Source organism: Phocoena phocoena, chromosome 1 (assembly GCF_963924675.1).
Source record: "Phocoena phocoena chromosome 1, mPhoPho1.1, whole genome shotgun sequence".
Lineage (NCBI taxonomy): Eukaryota > Metazoa > Chordata > Mammalia > Artiodactyla > Phocoenidae > Phocoena > Phocoena phocoena.
Window position 1 is genome coordinate 182,311,479 of NC_089219.1, and position 22,079 is coordinate 182,333,557.

At 36.2% G+C, this 22,079-nt stretch overlaps 1 protein-coding gene across 1 annotated transcript in view; it reads right to left on the reverse strand.

The window, feature by feature from the left end:
* Window positions 1–22,079, reverse strand: part of DENND1B (DENN domain containing 1B) — a 247,938-nt gene that overhangs the window by 140,641 nt on the left and 85,218 nt on the right. The window contains exons 4-5 of the mRNA XM_065878083.1: window positions 12,898–12,947; window positions 10,795–10,914 (exon numbers count right to left, since the gene is read on the reverse strand). Of these exons, the coding sequence (XP_065734155.1) occupies window positions 10,795–10,914; window positions 12,898–12,947 (170 nt within the window). The remainder of the gene's footprint in view (window positions 1–10,794; window positions 10,915–12,897; window positions 12,948–22,079) is intronic.

The window sequence follows — 22,079 nt, forward strand, 5'->3', positions numbered from 1 at the left end:
CCGCAAAAAAAAAAAAAAAAAAAAAAATTACTAGAAAAATCCCGGAACTTTAGACATGAGTTTCCACATTGAAAGTGCCACTGGGGTAACTGTAAAATAAATGAGCCAAACCAGAGTATCACAGTGAAACTGCAGAACAGGGGCAACAGAAAAGCACCTAAGAATTTCCAAAGAGACAAAACAGGTAGCGTACGAAGGCATCAAATCCAAAATGTCCCTGAACCTCTGTCTCAACAGCAATTCTGGGAACTCAGAAGATAATGCCTCCAAAAGGCAGAGGTTAAATCCCTTGCAACCTAGAATTCTTTGTCCAGAGAAACTATCAATCAAGTTTGGGGATAGACTCATAGCAGTTTCAGTCTTTCTAGAACTCAAAAATTTACCTTCTCCGTAATATTCTTGGGAAGCGACAAAATGCAAGAGTGAAGTAGAAAGGAGGAATATGGGGATATAGAGACAAGAAACTGAATTCCAGGGAAGAACAGGTAAGTCTAAGGATAAATGTGCCAACGCCTGGTAAGCAACCAGTCCAGATGGAAACAGGAATGAGGGCATTGGGTAGGATTTTCTGGGACAGGGGGTTGCAACAAGCTGACAGCCTCATGTGGGAGTCTGGAAAAACCTGGGTGAGTATGTGCCAGAGCTCTGACGGTTTGGGGAAAATCTGAGAATCAGAAGTTAGTATAGGTAATTTCAATTTTCACGTTTAAGTTACTCAACTCTTCTAACCCTAGTGCTTAGATAGCTAATCTACTTTCTACCATATCTTTCGCTTACAAAAAAAAAAAACCCTTAAACATTACTAATACTGTTTTTAGATTATCAACTCAATATCATGCAAATTACCACATCGTATTTTCCATACTCATTATAACTCAATGAAATAATTTTCATGGAGGATGTCCTGCCAAGACACACTGTAGTTCCTTGGATACAGTACAATTTCTTTCATTTGAAGTCATTTCATAGTCACATTTCAACTTTTAACAGCCTGAAGAAATTGCTATTTCAAGAAAATGTCAATGTGTTATGTAATTCAGATCTATATGCTCAGATGAGATGAGACCTAATCTATTCAAGGAACATGCAGGTCTGTTTCTATCCTGCTCTCAAGAATCTTAAGATAAAGCAAGATATATTGACTTTAGGTGGTTTGCATGTCTACCTGTTAATCCTTATACTGTCATTTTCACCTTACTCAAATAATGTGGAACCTTGTTTAAACTTCCTTCCTGGTTCACTATAAAAATAAGATATGTAATAAATATCTCATAATAAGTTATTGCAAAGTGAGAGAATCTCTTTTTTCTAGACCAAATGTTCTGGTTTTCTCATCTTTACATTATTACTTTTCATCGATTATCTTCCCCTTCCAATTTCTTTTCAAATTATGAAAACAAACTGGAATCCAATTTTTCATTAAAAAGCTAGTTTATACCAAAAAAACACAATTTATTTGTAAGATTATGGACCTGTTTTTGAAAATGAAACAAACTGAATTAATAATTAACAGTCAGTTTACTTTTCAAAATTTAACAGTGCTAGGTATTTTGGTATCGTTTTACAATTACTATTAATTTTTATCATCTCCAAGAATACTTTCAACTGCATTGCATCCTGATACCAGGCTATGTTTGTTCTTTATACAGGGATGCTGGATTTTGTTCTCATGTTCATTCAACTCTTGACTCTATTATATATAGATCACTGCTATAAATCAGACTAATATAATTTTTTTTTTTTTTTTTTTTTTTTTTTTTTTTTTTTTTTTTTGCGGTACGCGGGCCTCTCACTGTTGTGGCCTCTCCTGCTGCGGAGCACAGGCTCCGGACGCGCAGGCTCAGCGGCCATGGCTCACGGGCCCAGCCGCTCCGCGGCATGTGGGATCCTCCCGGACCGGGGCACGAACCCGCGTCCCCTGCATTGGCAGGCGGACTCCCAACCACTGCGCCACCAGGGAAGCCCCCTAATATAATTTTTTAACTATTACAACAAGGCTTACACCTATGAGATATTTCTCACAGTGATCTCTAAGGCTCCATCATGCTTAGTTATTTCTGTTTGGATAGTAAGACTTACTAGTCAGGTCTATGCCCATCTAGGGAGTAGAGAGCAGAATCTAAGAATCAGAAATTCCACACGTTAAAATAACGGGAAGTACAGAGAATAAAACTTCTTAGACACTAACTATACGTATGAAAATACGCTAGGTACTTTATACGTGTTCTCTCATTTAATTCTTATAATAATACTATGATGTATATTTGACTAAACTAAGGTAAAACAACTTATCCAGGGTCACAAAGCTACCAAATGGCAAGCCTGAGATTAGAACTCTGACTGAGCAATAATACATGCTCAGTGGTCTACCAATCACCCAATACAGGCATGTACTTCTATAATACCCAGCCTTTGAATAAACATTGTCCAATGACCAGATGTTTTCAGGAAGCTGCATAAAATGTGAACAAAATTCATTCATTCTAGTTTAATCTTAAATCAGCCTACTTATAATTTCTATACACTAAAGTAAATTCTATCTTCTAAAATTTGTTTAACTAATGTTCAGAGCATTACCTTCCTTTCTGGCTCTTAAATTATATTTTATTCATATGGGCAAATTTCTCAGCAGATAAACATCTGTTTGACTCTTTCATTTCACAGACTGGTAATTCCTTCCAATTATAGATTTTAGTACTGCTTATACATTCATCACTGTGGATAAAAATTTTGAAAAGGATATGGCCTGCAACATGGTACAAGAGCTCTGCCCAAACAACATCTAAGTAAATTTCGATCAATAAGAAGACCCATAACTGCATTATCTATTGTCTAGCCAACATTTTTCTCTCTATATAATGTGTTCATGAGAGATAATGGGACACTCTTTCAAATTTCTACAACAGCGCTGCCTGATAAACCGGTAAGTACCATCACCATAAAGAACTGAGTTTAGTTACACACAATGTGCTTCGTGAACATGTACTGGTTCTTGGTGATAACTAGCTCCTTTTTAAGAGTACATATCATTCATGTTTTTTTAATGAAAACATCACTTGTATCCAAGTGGCACTACTCTGTAACCTAGTCACGCTCTTAGGATGTCAAGGAAACAGGGACATTTTCCGTTGCAAATAAACAACAGCATCCAGAGCGGAGGGTGCAAACTGGCTACATGCAGACATATCCAGCCCACAGTCATATTCTGTTTGGGCAACGCACCATTGTTGCTGTTGAACTGAGTAAGTGGCCAACTTCTAAATCAGATAATTCACTTAAAAATCTAGATTTCTTCTCTTAAAAATCAAAAGAACTGGCAATACTGGTTACACTTTTTTTTATTTTAACTTTGCAACAAATACCTAAAGCTGGATAACAGCTTCTGTCTTTGGATGGGGCATGTGCTATTTATTTGGATCACCCCAATTTCCTACTGTCAGCCAAACCTGCTTATCTCATTTTAGGCCCTTACCTTGTCCCTACAGGTAACTGAATTCACAATCCCTGGTATGGAGCAACTATTCAACAGGAAGTCCTGCTTACTTTTTTATATGACAAGAAAATGGTCCAGGGTACACAAAGTAGTCAATAATTCAAAGATTTTAACAAGATTCCATTGCACACTTTAAAGATAAAACGTGTGCCAAAAAAATACATACACACATAGATATAAAATAAATATTATAAATTATACAAGCTTATCTTTCTCATGTAAGAAATGTTATTCTCATGTTTTTATTTTTGTGGTTTCTTAGATAATTTTCAAACAACATAAGTTCAAAGCAATTAATTTTTAACTAATGTATAAGCTCCTAAGCTGATTATCATTAAGTTAAAATAGTTTTCACTAAATTTTACAGTCCCAATCTGTTTTTGTACAACCAAACACAAAAACCCCAGAAAGTTATTAGAAATGTATTCAACATATAATGACTAAATAAGATACTTTACTTGAATTTTATAAAACTGAAAATGTAGTTCTTTAACAAAGGATTCCTGGGACTCTCATAGTCTTGTAAACATACATAAATGTAAAACAAATACGTGAAGGCCAATTATTTTAAAACGAAAGTCAAAGAATCTCCTAAGATTATTTCCTTAAGTTTTCATAAAGACATAAGGCAAAGGACAGATGTATATGTAAAGCCATGGGAGACTTCCCTCACACTTGTGCTTCCACTATCGAGCTGATAAAACTTTTACATCCAAAAGTCAAAGGTTAAATAAAGGAAAGGAAATGTTTTTTGTCAAACAGTCAGGTAACCACTAACAGTCTAAGTGGTCAGCAGGAACCTAACTTAGAGTAATCAAATAAAACGAAGGAAACTGCCTTTCCGTAGAAAAATGTCTAATGTCTAGAGGCTGTTTTTCTGCCTGGAAAATTGACACAAAATGTGTAAAATTGAAACATTCTGCTTCTAAGGGACTTGCTTCAAGGAAGAGTGTGAAAGCCTCAAGTTTGGTATGAGTTACAGGGGAGGTGGGCAGGGAGGACTACAAAGGCCCCAAACATCAAACTGTCTTCCTTATGAAAGTATTTAATTTTGAACCCTTGGCGACAACTTTATAGTTGTAAAATTATGTTAATCAAATTAGGGGGAAAGTTACTTCTTGCATTTTTGCTATTATACGAAAGCAATTCTAAATACAAACAATGGCATGCTTTAAATTAGTAATATCTCAGGGTTTGTTTGTTTGTTTTTGCGGTATGCGGGCCTCTCACTGTTGTGGCCTCTCCCGTTGCGGAGCACAGGCTCTGGACGCGCAAGCTCAGCGGCCATGGCTCCCGGGCCCAGCCGCTCTGCGGCACGTGGGATCTTCCCAGACCGGGGCACGAACCCGTGTCCCCTGTGTCCCCTGTGTCCCCTGCATCGGCAGGCGGACTCTCAACCACTGCGCCACCAGGGAAGCCCTCAGGGTATTTTTGAAATCTTGTTAAAGTAGGAGAAACATGCCATAGAAAAGGCTAAAGCATACAAAAATTCAAAATTAAATATTGACTTTTATATTAAATAAACCTGAATTGTAATGTTTCTTCTACAGAGAGAATGAAACAAATACAAATTAAATACACTTACTTTCAAAACTTATAATAGCATAAATCCAGTCGAAGAAGAGAACCCATGGTTTTGAGAGCATTGTGTGCAAATTTTCTAGCTTAGAACTCTAAGGTAAATCTAAATTACTTTCAAGTCTTATATAACAGCATCATCCAGGATGAAAAGTAGCTTTAAAGCTTTATGTGAAAATTTTTTAGCTCATAACTCTAAGGCATAGAGTAGTTTTTATTAATAATGTATATAAATCACTTAGCAAAATGCTTGGCTTATAGTAAACAGACACTAAATGATGTTATTAATTTATGTGTTATTATTAGTATTACCATTGTCATCTCTAACCTAAAAGTCTTTGTTATTCAAGAAATCCAACACTCAGAGTTATTTTTTTGCTTTTCTAATGAAAATTTACTACCAATTTGTATTTAATTTTACTTTGTATTAAAAAATCTTAAACATCCTTAAATGTATCCCATTTTCATTATGACTACTCTTTAGGGACCTAAAATATTTTAAACTGTTCGATATCAACAAAAACTCAAGAGATATTTATACTTTTCTTTTAAAATTTAGATCATTAAAACACAAACTCAAATATTAGAAGGTAAAATAAATGAAGAGTTTTGTTTTTTTTAAATGAAGAGTTTTTTGATGAAGATATAGTTGATACAATAAAAAAAATTTAGTGTTTAACAGGATATAAAGACAACAGGAGAAATTATTAATTTCTATCTAAGAATCTTAAATCAGATACTAAAAATGACCTCTGAATAATCAATCCAGTACTATCTCACAAAAGAATAACTAAAAATGTAGTGTGTTTCAATATAAATGCACTAATTTTTCACAAAAGACAGCTTCAAGAAAAAGATGCTAAAATTTTTTCATATTTGAAAGTCGTAATATACTCCAGGTAAAGAAATAAGTAACTAATTATAAAAACTATAATCAGAAAGGAAATCATCTTTATGCCGAATCTCAACTTTTAAGAAAAAAAAGTGAAATGACCAATTGTCAGATTAAGCATGTACAAAAATTCTCAGCACTTACAGTGGATAATATGAAAGCCATAGAAGCTTTTTCAATGTATTAACTGCTTCTGTATATATTCATTCACTTTACCAACTGTGAATAAACACTACAGTTAAATATTTAGTTTGCTACCCAATAGATTTATAAATGTGTCTTAACAAGACATGGAAATAAGTCTAGAATGAATACCAACATTTAAGCAATGGTTATGTTTTACAAATATAAGTGCCTTTACTTTCTTTTTCTTTATTTTCTTCCAATTTTTCTATAGTAAAATATATTACTTTTGTTAACAGAAAAGCATGGTTAAAGACATATATTTCTGTGTCTTGCTTATTCAAGTATTTTGTCATTTTTCTCAATAAATTTTAGCCCTATTAATGCTTAACTCTAAGAAGCCTTAGAATTTAGGACTTAGAATTAAGGCTGAATTCTAAGAGGACCAGGACATTCCCAAAACACTGAATGCAAACATTACTCTAAAGCCCTGGCAACCACCAGTGAACACTCAGAACACTAGCAGAGGTGGTCTTCTCTCACAGAACCCCTGGAAGCAGCAGAGTCTGGAATTCAAGAAATTGGCCTTTAAAGGAAGAGATCTGATTGCCCCAACCAATCCCATGAATAATTCGTTTGTTACTTCTACCTTCCCTTCCCACAACCCTTCAAAAATGACTACTTAAATTCTAAGTCTTGGTTTTATATGAAGCTAAACAAACTTTCTCCTACTACATCTTAAGGATATGATGAAATTGAGTGTTGCTGGAAGAGAAAAAAATAGTAGGAAATAAATTGTAGGCGTAGTCACATTTCTCCTGTCCTCTCACAAAGCATTTCCATCACGTTGAACATTCTGTGTTGAAATTACAGAAAAACACTAATATCTGGCTCTAAGATGGTGATGGGAAGGTCACCTCACAAGTAATATTTTTTTGTCTTCCAAAGATCATTCTTTTGCACTGTGATTCCAAATTTCAAGCGTGTAGAATGAAATGCCTGTTCCCTTCCCATTCTTAATTCTGCTAGTCAACAATGACCAGCTGCTGCCTTTGGAGTATCTCCACGAAAACACACTTGTAGGACCATTTCCTGTCCTGGATGTCTTACCTGACAAAAGATGATCTGGGTAAATTCCCACACATTTTTAATATGCTCTTTATATAGTCCTGACATTTCAGAATTTTAGTGCAGGAAAAACTGATTAAAATTACTTTTGCTCACTGCAAAAAGTAGATGAATGCTGAAGTGTACAAAGTCAAAGAATTAGAGATCTATCCTTTTATAAGTATATACAATCATATATTAATATATAAATCTGTTATTGACTACTCCTTAAAATATACATTTATATATACATATAACTTGTTCTTTACAAACATAAGAACACACTATAAATATTACCTTGAAACTTTTCATCATTTCATAATATACCATAAACATTTCTCCAAGTCAGTATCTGTGTGTATAATTTTTCCTAACAGATAAATAATACTCCATTGTACTAGTCATTAATTCATTAATGTATTTATTCAACAAGTATCTATTAAGAGTTTACTCTTGTAGGCACTGGGAATACAACGCATCAGTGAACAGCACAGATAGCATTCTGGCAGGGAGGGGGCACAGAGTGGAGCCTGGGGAATGGGCCCTGAAGCACCTAATCAGTTCCTCCTGAGAGACATCTACGTCCAGTGGTTTTGCTCTTATAAACCATGTCATAATAAATAACTTTGCTCACACTTTACTACTCACCACTGGGAATATTCCTGAGATTTAAATTTCAAGAACTGGAATTAAGTGAGTCAAGGAGAAGGAGACTTTAAAAATCTGATAGATATTTTTAAATTCCCCTTCAAAAAGTCATGTCATTTTACAGTCCTACAAGCAGCACATGAAATATCTATTTCCCCTCATGCTTTTTTTTTTTTTAGTTTTTCATTTCTGCCCGTCGTAATGTGCTCGTTTCTTTCACCTTTAGTAAGGCTGAGCATCATTCACAGATGTGTGTGTGTGTGTGTGTGTATACACACACATATATATGTATATATATGCTATTCACATTTCCTCTGTGAATATGCTGTTCAGATGCTTTACGTATTTTTCTATTGGGTTGTTTCTCTCTCTTATTATACTCTATGGTGATTAACGCTCTGTCTCAGTGGTTGTAAATATAGTCCTACCAGCTTATTATTGGAATATTCAATTTCCTTACTATATTTGTCACCAAACGGAAGTTTTCGTCATTACGTAGTCAAAGGATGCCAACGTTTTTGGCTTCAGGATTCAAAGGCTCTCACAGTTACAGTAGTTTTTAAAAATCAACAACAATCTCTTCTAGCACGTTTAGAGTCCCATCCTTCCTTTCAACATGTATGAAGTTCAATCGAAAGTGGTGAAGACTCAGTGTCATCCATGGACAAACCAGAACCCAAAACACCATTATTCCTCTCACTGCAGCACTCACCGAGACTTGCCAAAATTATTTTCACAGACATACATCGATTACACCTTAAAATAGGTATTTACCTACCCATCACAACTTTCTAAATAAATTGCTGAATTTGATTATATTTTAATTCTCTGTTCTCTAATTTACTGGCTAGTCTCTAAATCTGCTATTCTCAAGGAACACCGTTGCATACTACTTTCCAGGACAGTGACTGAGACGTGCCATTAACATCTATGAGATGGCAGTCTTTTAATTTTCCAGGAAAAAATAAGTTGTAGGATAGAATTTTCTCAATTTAAGATTCTCACTCTCCTCCACGGTTTTTTCATAAAGTTTGATACCTACTATTTCTTATCTACTGGAAAGCACCATCAAATAACAAAAATAAAAGGAACATTTACTTTTTAAAAAGACTAAATAACCAATAATGCTTACTGTGAAAGGTTTTCTTTATTGGCATAGACGATTTTTTTGGTTTTTATTACACTGATATAAGTGAACCATATTTTCTGCAGGTGAGACTGTTCTTAATGTAGAACGACAACATTCAAGTCTCCTTCCACCCAGACGGGTTTGAGAACTACATAAAAGTAACCTGATATGGTAACTGCTCTAGAATCTGCTTCCTACAAATTAATGACAACTGGTTTGGAGATACAGACACGATACTAATCCTTCAATCATTTAACAAATAGCTATAGTTCATATTTTGTGTAAATATTTCGAGGTTAACAATGGCTTTCCTAAATTGAAACAGAAATGGCTAAGAATGTTTATTCTGCAAGCCCATTCACAGGGACTATTGTGAAAATTTAAAAACTTGCTAATTATTAATAGGTTCATTGTATTCAAAGTATGTTAAGAGTTCAAAACAAAGAGAAAGATTTAGACTCTTTAATTATGGATATCATAATTAATTTATGTAAAATAGATTCAAATATTACATAAGAATGATGTCTATAACTTACTCTCAAATGGGTCAGCAAAAACAATACTACAACAGAGAGACATACAGAATTTGTGTGTGCGTGTGTGTGCACGCACACATGCGTGCACATGCGTGTGTGTGTGTGTGTGTGTACACTGAGAGAGTGGGGGGAGGTGGGGAGAGACAGAAGCAGGCTAACAACTGTGATTCTAGGGGATGTGTAGACAAGAGCTCATGGTACTATTCTCGAAACTTTTCTGTAAATTTGACTTTTTAATGAAAAGATATTCTGAGTAGAATTTATAACTTAACCCTCAAAGATTGAGAGGAAGGTAGCTAAAAAGCAAATGAACATTAAATTTAATGTTATTTCTTTTACTATAAACATTTCTATAGAATCTAGCTTGACCAATATCCGTATTGTAATCACAGTATAGAGTCCTATTTGTATAGAACACACCTACATTTCTGAGTCATCAGGACATATTAAAGGGAAGCTAACCTTCCAGACCATCCTCCTCAGCACTAGCAACTCAAACCCAAGGTCCACAGACAGAGACGCGCTCTCAACTGTCTACCGAGTGAGTCCAGGCCAACCAGGTAAGGGATGGAGGCGGACAGGCAGGGCTTGTGAAACAAGCAGACTCCTGACACAAGGAGACACCTGCTGCTCGGCACCAGCTCAGTGCTGCTGGGACAGCAAGACCGGTGCTAGCAAAAGGAACGAGAAAGGTGAACTTTATGCAAAATTTCACTAAAATTTATAAGGTCAGAAACACCTTCTAAAATTTTTTAAACACCATGAGGCCAAATAAAACACCTCTAAACACTTCTGCCCAGAATCACCAGTTTGCAACCTTTACCTTCAACCAACAATTCACTTTCAAAGATCCAAGTTCTGGGTCAGCAATAGAACACATATTAACTTAACTGAATTTTTTGCATCCTAATTAATATGTGAAGCATATATTATCTGACCTCGTATCTTAATTTTTCAAAAATAAACCCACAAAAACTAATCTTTAAAAGGGCCAATTCTAACACAATATTGTAAATCTACTATACTTCAATAGAATCATTTTTTTTTTAAAAAAAGGAGTCAATTCTTTGAAGCAAAATTCTACTGTTACTGGTAAATCTTTAAACCAAATTGATGCCACATATAGAGAGTAAATAAAATTATTTTTCAACTTAGTTGGATTTAAAGAAAACAATTTAAAAAATATATAAGCATATTTTTAAGCATCCCAAGCATAGCAAAGTACAAAAGAAAGACACCGTTAATCTATCGTGCCTCCAATTCTATTTTTTTTACTACAAATACTTACCTAAGGATGCATAAGCAGATTTTCCCTCCCGATGTGAGTCGGCAGAATCCAAATCTCTGTTTACTTTCAATGTCTGTCAGTACAAAGGCAAAGTGCTGTCCGACTTGATTCTGAGACACTCTAAAATACAGTAGTATTATAACACTTTAAGCCTTGTGTGAGAATTTTCTTAGAGAAAAGCAAATGCAAGAATAGATGTATGTGTGGCATTGTTTTCACCTTTCCAATCAGTTGGTTCTCAAAGATAGAATGACGTTTTAGAAACTAAAATAAGCATGAAATGTGTAAACTAAATCATGAAGCAAGTACCAAAATAGGTTGAAACGCCTTATGGCCGAGCAGTTCAGCATATTCTAATCCCTTACTAGGGAATCATAAGGTATCTTACCGTAAGTTTTCACATGCATGAAAGTACTTATCAGGTATTTCATAAATTCTGAGCGTACTACTAATGGAACCAGGGAGGTGAGAAGCTGGTCGTGTGACGGTCCGCCCCTCCCCAGCCTCTCCTCCAGGTGACTCTAAGGCCTCTCACACAGCAAAGCGTGTTGCTGTACAGCCTACTGGCAGCCACCACCAGCTCTGTTTAATTGCTTCTTCTGTTGACATTCTCACCCAATAAAGTACTATACAAATTACTATTGGCATTTTTTTTAGCATTCTCTTCTAGAGCTACCTGTATCCTGGTAATAAATTTCCAAGTACAAAATAAGAATACAATTTCTGTAAAAAAAAAAAAAAAAAAGCTTACTACAAAGAATCTGAGCTAACGTGAACTAAGTATCATCATACATGTCACACTGCCACGTAAGGTACAGTATAAATCATTACGCTGAACCTTTACTATTATTTAAAATATACAAATATATTTCCTGCTACTGGCCATAACTTTGCCATCAGACAACGATAACTGAACATCTGCTTCCTTGTCCCAAAATAAAGTTTCCAGGACACCTAAACTTTGGCTTTGAAATAGCCACAGGAATTATGTATGAGGAAACAAGCTACTTACTCCTACTGCACCAATACTACAAATCATTTTCAATTGTCAGGAAATACTGCAGTTCAAATGCTGAATATTTAACAAACACTGTTTTATGGGGACAGGTTTGTTTTTGTTTTTTTTAACTTTTACGAACTTCACAAACAACCTCTAGTGTCTCCTGTGCCCTCTAGTGCCCAATGTTCACAATTTACTTCCATAGCTTTTCTTCCTTTATTTCATCTTTGCTATCAATTTGGAAATTGCAACTTTAGCAGGCACAAGTGATTCCCCAGAAAAGAGGTAAAACAAGGGGCATCATTCACCAGCAGTACTTATTACTATCAATTAGCCCATCGTTCGAAAGGCTTTTTTAACACTGTAAAATTTTAGATTTTTACTAATCTTTACTTTTAGTAAAATATTTTCCTAAAATAAATTTTCTTTTAATACCACCTCACAGCATACCCTTAAAGAACACTGATAATAGGGTATGAAAATCACACGAAAAACAATAAATGATCTGTTATTATGCTCAAAGGGCTATATATTCTGTGACATTCCAGTTACACACAGGTAATACCCTATTCATTCAGCATTTGTTCAGTAAAATACAAACATAATGAGATTTTCAAAACTGCTAGGTAAGAGGGTTTCTCTGCAGCCTTCCATAATATTGCACGATTTCTATAAAGCTATTCTTGGGAGACAACCAGCCATGAGTTTTACAATATCACACAGATGGTCTTTTCAATCAGGGTGAAGTGAGATAGAAACCAGGATATATACATCTAATTTTAAAAGACACAATTCTAAGGCTCTGATAAAGGACATATTAATGTTTTTTTCTCCTAGTGCTTACAACAAGTACCTGAAGAACAAAAGGAAGAAATGGAACCTTAAGACTAATCCTAACTGGCCACAGTGGAATAAACAGAAGATATAATGATTTAGAAGGCTTCTCCATTTCAAATATTATTTAATTTTGAACCTCTAGTCTTTTTTGTTAGAGGCAATGGGGGGAAAATACATTTCATTTTATAAAGAAAACACATGTAATAATTTTAAAGTGCTCACTGAGATTAGGCTAAGGTTATTTTAAATGATGACTTATACTGTACCTTTCAACGTCAAAGGGGAAACAGAACTTTGGCACAGTCTGTAGTACTTCCTGCAAATGCAAAAAAAAAAAAAAAAAAAGCTTTAGAATATTTTTAAAGATGCAGTTAAAACTTTTTTGGAGATATTTTTTAGGAAAAAAAAGTTTGTCTTTTTCTTAAGAAAAATAACAGAGGTTCCTGGACTAAAATAATTGATTATTAAAAAGGAATTAAGTGTGTGCTTTGGCAGATTGCACTGACAATGCCACGGAAGCCCCAGGAGGGAAAGGCCTGGCCTGAAGGGTATTAACACCCCTCACATCCCCGCTGGGACTCCCTTCAACAAGGCCATATGGATTTTACAAGAAGCACCGCACCATATGGGTAAGCTGCGTCTGCTGCTGCTTGTACCACAGAGTAGCCACAGGGACTTCTGACAGATCCTGGCTCAGAAATATAAATGTTGTTTCAATTAAAATGCAGGCAGAGAAAAGGGAATGAAGTTGGCAGCAATGAATTACTGAGAGGTATAACAACTCTACGTGCCCCAGAGTAAAATGGTTCAAATAAAAGGATTTTCTATAGCTAAAGAAACACATTTATATGTTGAACTCTTGGTAAATTCAACATCAGTATCACTAAGTTTAATCCCAAATAACACTCTTAAAGAAATGTGTATCTAAAAATAAGCCTTTAATGTAAAACTACATAGCTTCTACTCTGTGCACTTTTATTTAAGAATTTCCTAATATGAAAATCAATGTTTTAATTAAGCATAGAAAATAATCTTACTGACTTGAAATCTGCAGTGATTTTATAGTTATTATAAAATAATTTTAAAAGCTTTTAGAAATCATATACATTAACAAGTATAACAAAATGCAGATAATTGTCAGATATTTGGCAAAAAAATAGAAAAAGATCTATTTTGTTAAATATGAAAAACAACTTAAAATTAACTCCTGTCATAGAGTCAGAATTGAAGACATCATCACACAAGTTTAAAGCCAGGCGATTTTACAAGAGAAAGCAGAGATTGATGAAGAGGCTTCATATTAAAAGAGTAAAGAGCAAATATCTTCATGCAGTAGCCACTCCCCAGCAAAAAATGCCCTATCACTACTTCTCTACCAATAAAACTTACATTCAGAGAAATCATCAGTGTATGAATATTAAGCCCTATACACAGTCATAGGATTGAGTGTTTAAGCAGAATTTCTTTTAAAATGTAAACTGGTGTAAAGTATCAAGTAAAAATAAACCATTGTAAAATTCCAATGCCAAAACCGAAGAAAGCTTCAAGAGCCTTAAGTCCCTGAAGCTGAAAGAAAAGCATATGTAAAAAAGCTGTCTTCTATCTTTAGGGCAGGGCACCCAGGTTTGCTTATGAACATACATTTGTAAGTACGAGCGCAGACCCCGTATTTAGAAAAAGCCAACTGTTTTACTACTGACAATGTTTTATTATCAATAAATGGAACTAAAAGAGCTGCTAACCTTGAAATAATTCAAATTACTTAAACTGAAAACAGGACATTACAAAAGAGGACAATTCATCTGACCATTGCTAATCCTTATCTTGTGCTGCAAAAAGTGAAGCCATTTCCCATATTTACAACACACATGAACGCTATTCAGATACTCCCCCTGCAAAGCTGTTCATATCATTTCTGTAACAATAAAGATAGATATTCAAAATCCATTGTCTGCTTCCAAATATACCCGAATTAATAATATATTTCACATTGATTTTAAGACTCAAATAAAGAAGAATGTTTCCCAGTTAGTTGCTCAATCGTTCACACCCTCCCCCTCCTTCCTTCCAGAAGCAACACACATGCACACACTTCTGCAAAACAGCCACGGCTCGCTCCCCAACTGGCAGAAGCATCCCTCAGGGGACAAGTCTTTAAACCTCCGCACTCTTTAAAATTCAACCAGCCAGCAGGTCTATAGACTAGTGTATAAACAGTATAGACAAAAAAATCCTCTCTCAGCTTATGTCAGTGACAAAGCAGCTCAGCAGTTGACTGTTCCTCCCCTGACAGTATAAGCTGGGCTTACACAGATCAATGGCTGCAAGTCCTACCTAGCTCCCAGGGCTCGGTTTTCTTCCTTAATTACAGGTGCTATTCAAACTGAGGTTGAAAAAGAAAAGAGAGAAAGAGAGAGAGAGAGAGAGAGAGAGAGAGAGAGATGAGAGGGAGAGAGAGAGAGAGAGGGAGGGAGGGAAGAGAGTTGGAGGGAGGAATAAAATACATGCAAATAGTTTTTTGGATCCTTTTAACAATGATGTTAATTGAAAACTGTACTTTTATATTGATTAGAAGTGCTCATAAACTCTGGTATTTCCACCACACTGTGTTCTTGATATGACACATACACACACACATTTCTGGATTGGCATCCGTAGATTATGTGAAAGGTTTAAGACAATACTCTTCAAAAGTTATGTTTCTCTATTCCTACCGGATTTTGTTTTTATGAAATACCTAACTTCCTCAGGCAAGAAAAATTATCTGGGTTCTCAAAATCCTCTTAATTCTCTAAAAGATTTTTTTTTTCATAGAAAGAACACATTGACTAACGTCAAATGTTAAAAACAGAAATAACTAAAAGAATGATATATTAATAGAATATAAAATTATGAATAGCAAAATACAAGAGGCAATAACACATATATCTGCATATGCCCTAGAAACAAGTCTACTACTATATAAATAAACTGACTGGGAAATATATAAATGACTGAAAACAAGGATTAATGCAAATTTATACACTGTGGTTTTTTGGTACTATATCCTGTATCTGTATTAATAAGCATTATGATCAAATTGATCGTGTAAGAGAGAAGAAACTGCTCATGTTAAGAGTGGTATATTGACTATCCATGAGGTTACCATTGAGCATTATAAATTGATCAAATAAAAGAGGAAAGGAGCATTTAAGAATCTACTTTAAAAAAAAAAAAGCTGAAATATGTAAAGTTTACCTCCTGATTAGAGTTCAGTAACTACAAAGGTCTTAGAATTTCTCTGAAAAAAATCTAAGAGGCAAGGAGATGCACCATCGTTGGGATCAGTACTTGTTTTCCTTGTCCTCAATGGCTCCTTCCCCTGCCCTCCACTGAAATGCTGAGGTTCCAACCAGTCCTCTCCGCCACACTCAGTAAATTATACCTGCCTAGGCAATCTCAGCTACACCCACGGATTCAACTACAACTACCAAATTTCTTAGTCCTATAGTTCAGATACTTCTGTGAACTCCAGGATTATACTTCTAACTACTTTCTAGTATCAATCTCTGAACATTCCCCAGACACCTCCAATGCAGAATGAACAAAACTGAAGTCACTCTTTCAGTTTTATACTCCTTATCACCCAGAACGGCAGCACTGCCCACCCCGTTACCCAAACAAGCACATGGTAGTTGCCTAGACCTCTCCCTTTCCCTGACCCCCATATGCAATCAATCATTCCTCAAATTCTGTTTGTTCAACTTCATAACCGTCCTTCTCCAGGGGTTCTCAATGGGAGGGCAGAAAGAATTAGACGGAAGATAAGACGGTATAAGATAATCACTTGGGAGGGTTTTTCACAACACACTCGATTGCCTACAGTAAGGGTCTTGAGTGATTAACTTGGTTTGACTGGCACCTATAACTAAGGAATAAGATAAGGGCGCCTACTGTACACAAGCAGTAGTTACCCTCTCACTGCCAGAAGTGACACGGTGGACTTTTTCGGGGACTGATTCAGCACCCTCCTCAAGGACTCAGGAGTCCTCCATCCTTCTGCTCTGCTGTCCGGAGTTTGTGGCTTTGTCCTCAGGCACATCTACTCGTGGTCACAAAACGAGCTGCCGGAGTTCAGCTGACCACATGAAGATACCGCTGTATCCAGCGAAAGCTTCCTGGGAGGCTCTTTCTATCGGCGGGGAAACCTTTCCCAGCAGGTCCACCGGCTGACTTTCCCGTGGCCGCTGATCAGCCAGAAGGTGGCGGCCACTCCTAGACTAACCACGGGCAGGGCAAAGGCTACCCATGCTTAGCTTAGCCTTAGACTACTTAGAGAAGTCAGAATTCAAACCCATCCATTTTCCACTGGCCACAACACCTGTAATTCATTACAAAGAAGCTTGAGTGAAGCATCATCTTTTCTTTCTTAAGACTCCTCACAGCAATTTTAATTAGATAAGAATTACAGTTCTACCAAAGTTCTCAGGAAAAATATACACGATATTACATAAGGACAGTTTTCAAATATGCATAAATTTATTCATTTGAATAACACTTTCAGAATCCTTTTGTAGAAAGGGGGCTTTACTTATCAATTTTAATCTAATTTTTCACAATGGCCACGGATTCCTAAAAAGATGGTTACTTAATTTTGAATATTATCTCCCAAAACAAATGAGAATTCATTAATACCATGTATTCACTCAATCTATTTGTGCTTTACATGGGGGAAAAATTAACTTTTTTTTTCTCAAAAGAAATGTTCACTGAGCCACTTAGCGACAAGCAGGTCGCACAGCGCACCACGGGGATTCCCAGACTGCACCCGAGCTGCTCAAGGCACCGCGGCACACCCACAGGGGTACTGCGAGATGCTCTAAGTTTCCAAGGAAACACAGCTACACTATTGGGATGCATTTTATTAAAAGGCAGAACTACAGTTATACCCTAAATTACACATACAGCCTCTTTAAACATCGTTTTACTTTCTCAAGTTTTTTAAGCTTGGAGACTCTATTTTAAACTTACAGCCAAGGAATAACTATCAGAATAATTGAGACCGCTGCAGGATTTTTCTCTTGGTTTTCCTTTTATGTACTATTTCAATTAGAAGTGAATTTCTCTTTCATCCTTCTTCCTTAATTTAAGGAAAACACCAAGTCTGTGAATTCTGACACTAACAGCGTTTAGATTGTTAACTCTGATCAAGTTATTTTTCACTATCACAAATTAAGAACGGGGCTTTCCTGGTGGCGCAGTGGTTGAGAGTCCGCCTGCCGATGCAGGGGACGCGGGTTCGTGCCCCAGTCCAGGAAGATCCCACATGCTGCGGAGCGGCTGGGCCTGTGAGCCACGGCCGCTGAGCCTGCGCGTCCGGAGCCTGTGCTCCACAACGGGAGAGGCCACAACAGTGAGAGGCCCACATACCACCAAAAAACAAAAATTATGAATGAATTTTTATTGTTGAAAGATTTAAATAACTGCCACGAAGCAAATACATTTGACTGTAAAAAGAACTGTATTGCAGAAATACGCATTTTGAGGATTTTGGTTCTATGTGTATCAGTCAGGTGATGAGAGCTCTGTACTCAGTATTAGCTTAATCTAATGCCAATGAAAAAGCCTGGATTCAAAGCAGTACAGCATGATGTTACCAAAAATACGTATACTGTACTTAACGATTAGATAGGTGGTTTACTTGGCAAATAAAAGGAATAATACATTTCCCTCATTAATTTAAGATAAAGAGAAGAATTCAAAAGACATGAAAGTATATATATATAAGCAAATGGGCTTCCAAAGGTTTTTTGTCAAAAATTCTATTCCAACCACCTTCAAATTTTTATGCCTACGTTAACACTAACTTTTAAACAGTGCTTTGAATAACAATTATCCAACTCTAAGAAAAAGCCACCTAGGAAGACTCCCTTTCTTTTTCCCTAATAACCATGTAACCTCCCATTCCTTTCAGACTAATATACTTATTCTTTGCCTCACTCACCCCTATTTTAACTAGTAACATTTTCTAGATCAAAGGAAACACCTATATAATAAAACAGAGCATTGCCTGTAATATTTATTTGCATTATAGACACTAAGCTACTTAAAAATGAATATCAAACTGCCATTAAATCAAGATAAGTAGAATTAAGATAAGTAGAAAAAAGCCTCAATTTTTAGAGAGAAACAAGTTTGACGCCAGTCAACTGATCCACTACCATGACCCCAACCCACAGCTAGATGCTGTGGAGAGTAAAGGAAACCTGATTACTAATTTTCAGAGCTACGATGAGATCCCAGAAATAGGCACAGGCACCAGTGTGCAGGCACACACCCACGAGGCAGCAAAGCCCAGTGGTCAGTGCACGGTGCTCTGGAGCCAGGAGGTGACACTCAGACCTGGCTGTGCCAGCCCCCGGCTAAGCGCCCCGGTCACCACCTCTAGAAAATGTGCCAAAATTATCATCTATCTCATAGGATTAAGTGAGGATTTACTTGGGATTTATATGAGGATTAAGTTAAAAATCCATGTAAAATGATTAGACAGTGTCAGGTACATAACCCCACTGACAACTGTTAACTCTTTTATTAATTAGTTACTTATTTTAAAAACTCAAGTGTCATATGAATTCAAATGAAGAAGATACTTATTCAACACATATTTACTAAATAACTACAACATTTAAGGTCCTGTGTCCAATGACCTATGCCAAAACATTAACATACTGAGATACAAAATACGAAGTATTATACTGAATAATTTATCTGCCTCCCTGGAAGATGGTTAACACATTTAATTAATATAGGTGCCTATGGATACAGATATAGATTTGAATATATTCAACTATTTCTGTTTAATCAAACACAATAGAGGCAAACTCGGTTAATGCTGCAAAATCATACACTGTGCATATCTGATGTTTTCAGTATGTACAGGAGCTTACTTTGGGCTACCACCCTGGCTACTTCTTTGAATTAAAAATATCTTCAAAGAGTCATGCCAACAGACATTTTTCATTTAAGGGAGGGTTTACTAATAAAATTCTTTTTTCATGTACTTATTTATCAATGCACTTAATAAGGATTAATTACCAACTCTGCACAAGGCACTGGCCAGCGCAAGGAACGGAGGGACTTCCTGCTCCCTTCAACTCAAAGGGGGCTTCCCTGCAACTGTCCTGGCGAAGACACTGATAGAGATGCCCTTAGAAAACATATCCTCTTTGTAGCACTGCCCTTGATTACTGAATTATGTTTTCCGTTTTCTTTAATTTTGAGTCATTCTTTGTTCTTTGTTAACCTTTACCTGGATTTTACATTTTCTCCAGTCTGGATTTTATGTTTTCCCCAGTCCTGTGGACTGCCAGACCCTTGATTCATATTATTTCTCATATTCTTCAGACCTAGACCATGTGCAATCTTTCTGTCACTGTATTCATGTAAACATTCTCCATTCATTGGGTAAATCACACATTAAAGAATGTATTTTGCTGTTATGGATGACAAACGAGGTATGATATGTCCCAGAGAAGTAAACTACAAATACCCTTTTTTTTTTTTTTTTTGATCCTGCCTTGAACCCAGTTCAGAACTATGCCTGCACTGCTTGACTTTCCCTAGATAGTGAATCCTGCGATAAACCAGATGGGAATCTTGTTTGTCTGATGCTTTAAGAAACAACAGAAACTTTAGTTTTAGAGCATAAATCAGGGCCCCTACACTTTAGATGACTATTGTATTCTGGGTGCAACAGTACACATACTAATTATTTCTCTATACCTTGAAGGTCCCTGGAGTCTATAAGATCACCTAGTAGAAATGAGAATCACGGTGTCTTTTTAAAGTTCGGAAAAATCATAACTGACTATTTACCCATTTGGAGGCTTTGTCTGGAAGAACTAAATTATAATTACACAATTATAAAATACAGACTGTTCTATGAAGATTATTTACTTAGGTATAAAGTCTAATCAGTACTAACTCATATTTACAAACTCAACATGAACTTATTTATATGAATAATTAATATGCTTATGTAAATTTATGTATATTCATTTAGCAAATATTTAATGTGCGAATAGCAATCAAAGACAATCACAATGTAATGTAATAAAAGCGTGGCTTGTAAAAGTGAAAAACACCAGGGAGTCTAGAAATCAGACATGTACACCAAATTCAGCAGGGGTGCTTCTGGAGGAGTGTGGTGGAAGTCCCAAGGGAAGAAATCTCATCTATTGCTAAACAGAGAAATACAGAGAGAACAAGAAGTTGGCCCGACTATTGTACAACAGGAGGGAGGCAGAGAGGAGTTAAGGGTGGTTTTCCCATCACAGGAAAGAATATTGCAGAAAGGTCCAGAAAGGTCTGGAGACGAGAAAGAACACGTACAAAGTCTAGGCGGATGATAAGAGAATGTGGCTTGAGAAATAAGCAGGGGACTGATTCTATCAAAAGGGCTTTAGGCCAATTAAGAAGTTCTGACTTGATGCAAAGAGTAGGGAAACCACCCCTCCTGGTTTGCCCAGAACCCTTTACATGCATCTTCTCAGTGCAGTTATCAGCAGCAACCCCTTTTACTCTCAAAAGTGTCCAAGTTACAATTTATCATAACAGAAATCAGAACAGTGGTACCCTGGGGCTGTGGGAGTGGGTTAGCAGGCACAGGAAGTAACCAGGAAGCAGCAAGAGGGAACTTTCTGGAGTGACAGAGATAGTCTGTATCTTTAAAGGAATGTGGGTTACACAGGCATAGGTATCTGTCAAAACTCATTTCACTGTACACTTGAGATCTGCATTGCACCACATACAAACTATCAGTGAAAAAGTAATAAGTAAGTATCTCAGTTTGGACAATAAATCATGGTCACCCAACCTAAGAGAAACAGGGAAGCTTTGAAAGGTTTAAAGCAAGGGAGGGACATGACTGGACTTGAATTTTAGAAAGATCACTCTGACTACAGTTTGTAGAATGGGTTTTAAAAGGACAAGACTGAAGGCTGGAAAATCAGATAGAAGGCTTTTGCAATCGTTGAGGTGAGGAGTGGTGACCTGAAGTGAGACAGTGCAGCAGGAATGCAGAGAAGGTACAAAACTGAGATATAAACAAGAGTAAAAATGGAGACGCCCAGGAGGTAGCTGGATAAAACGTCTGGTGCTCCAGAGAGAGAATCTGGCCTAGACAGTGACAAAGAAAGGGAATGGCACCGATTAAAAGATACGGAAGCGATAAGAGATAGGACTCTTTTATTGTCTGCTGTTATGGACAGTTACTATTATTCTTCATATTTTTATAGTCGCCTCAACAAGCAACTTTATAATAATGTTCCCAAATTATGAAATCACTGTATTTTCTCATAATCCTGTCTTTATTTTTCTAGTGATTTGTATCAAGATATACGTTATAGAGTACTCAACCACTTCTGGTATTATAATCACAGTATGTCATCAGTCAGTAACCAGAGATCAA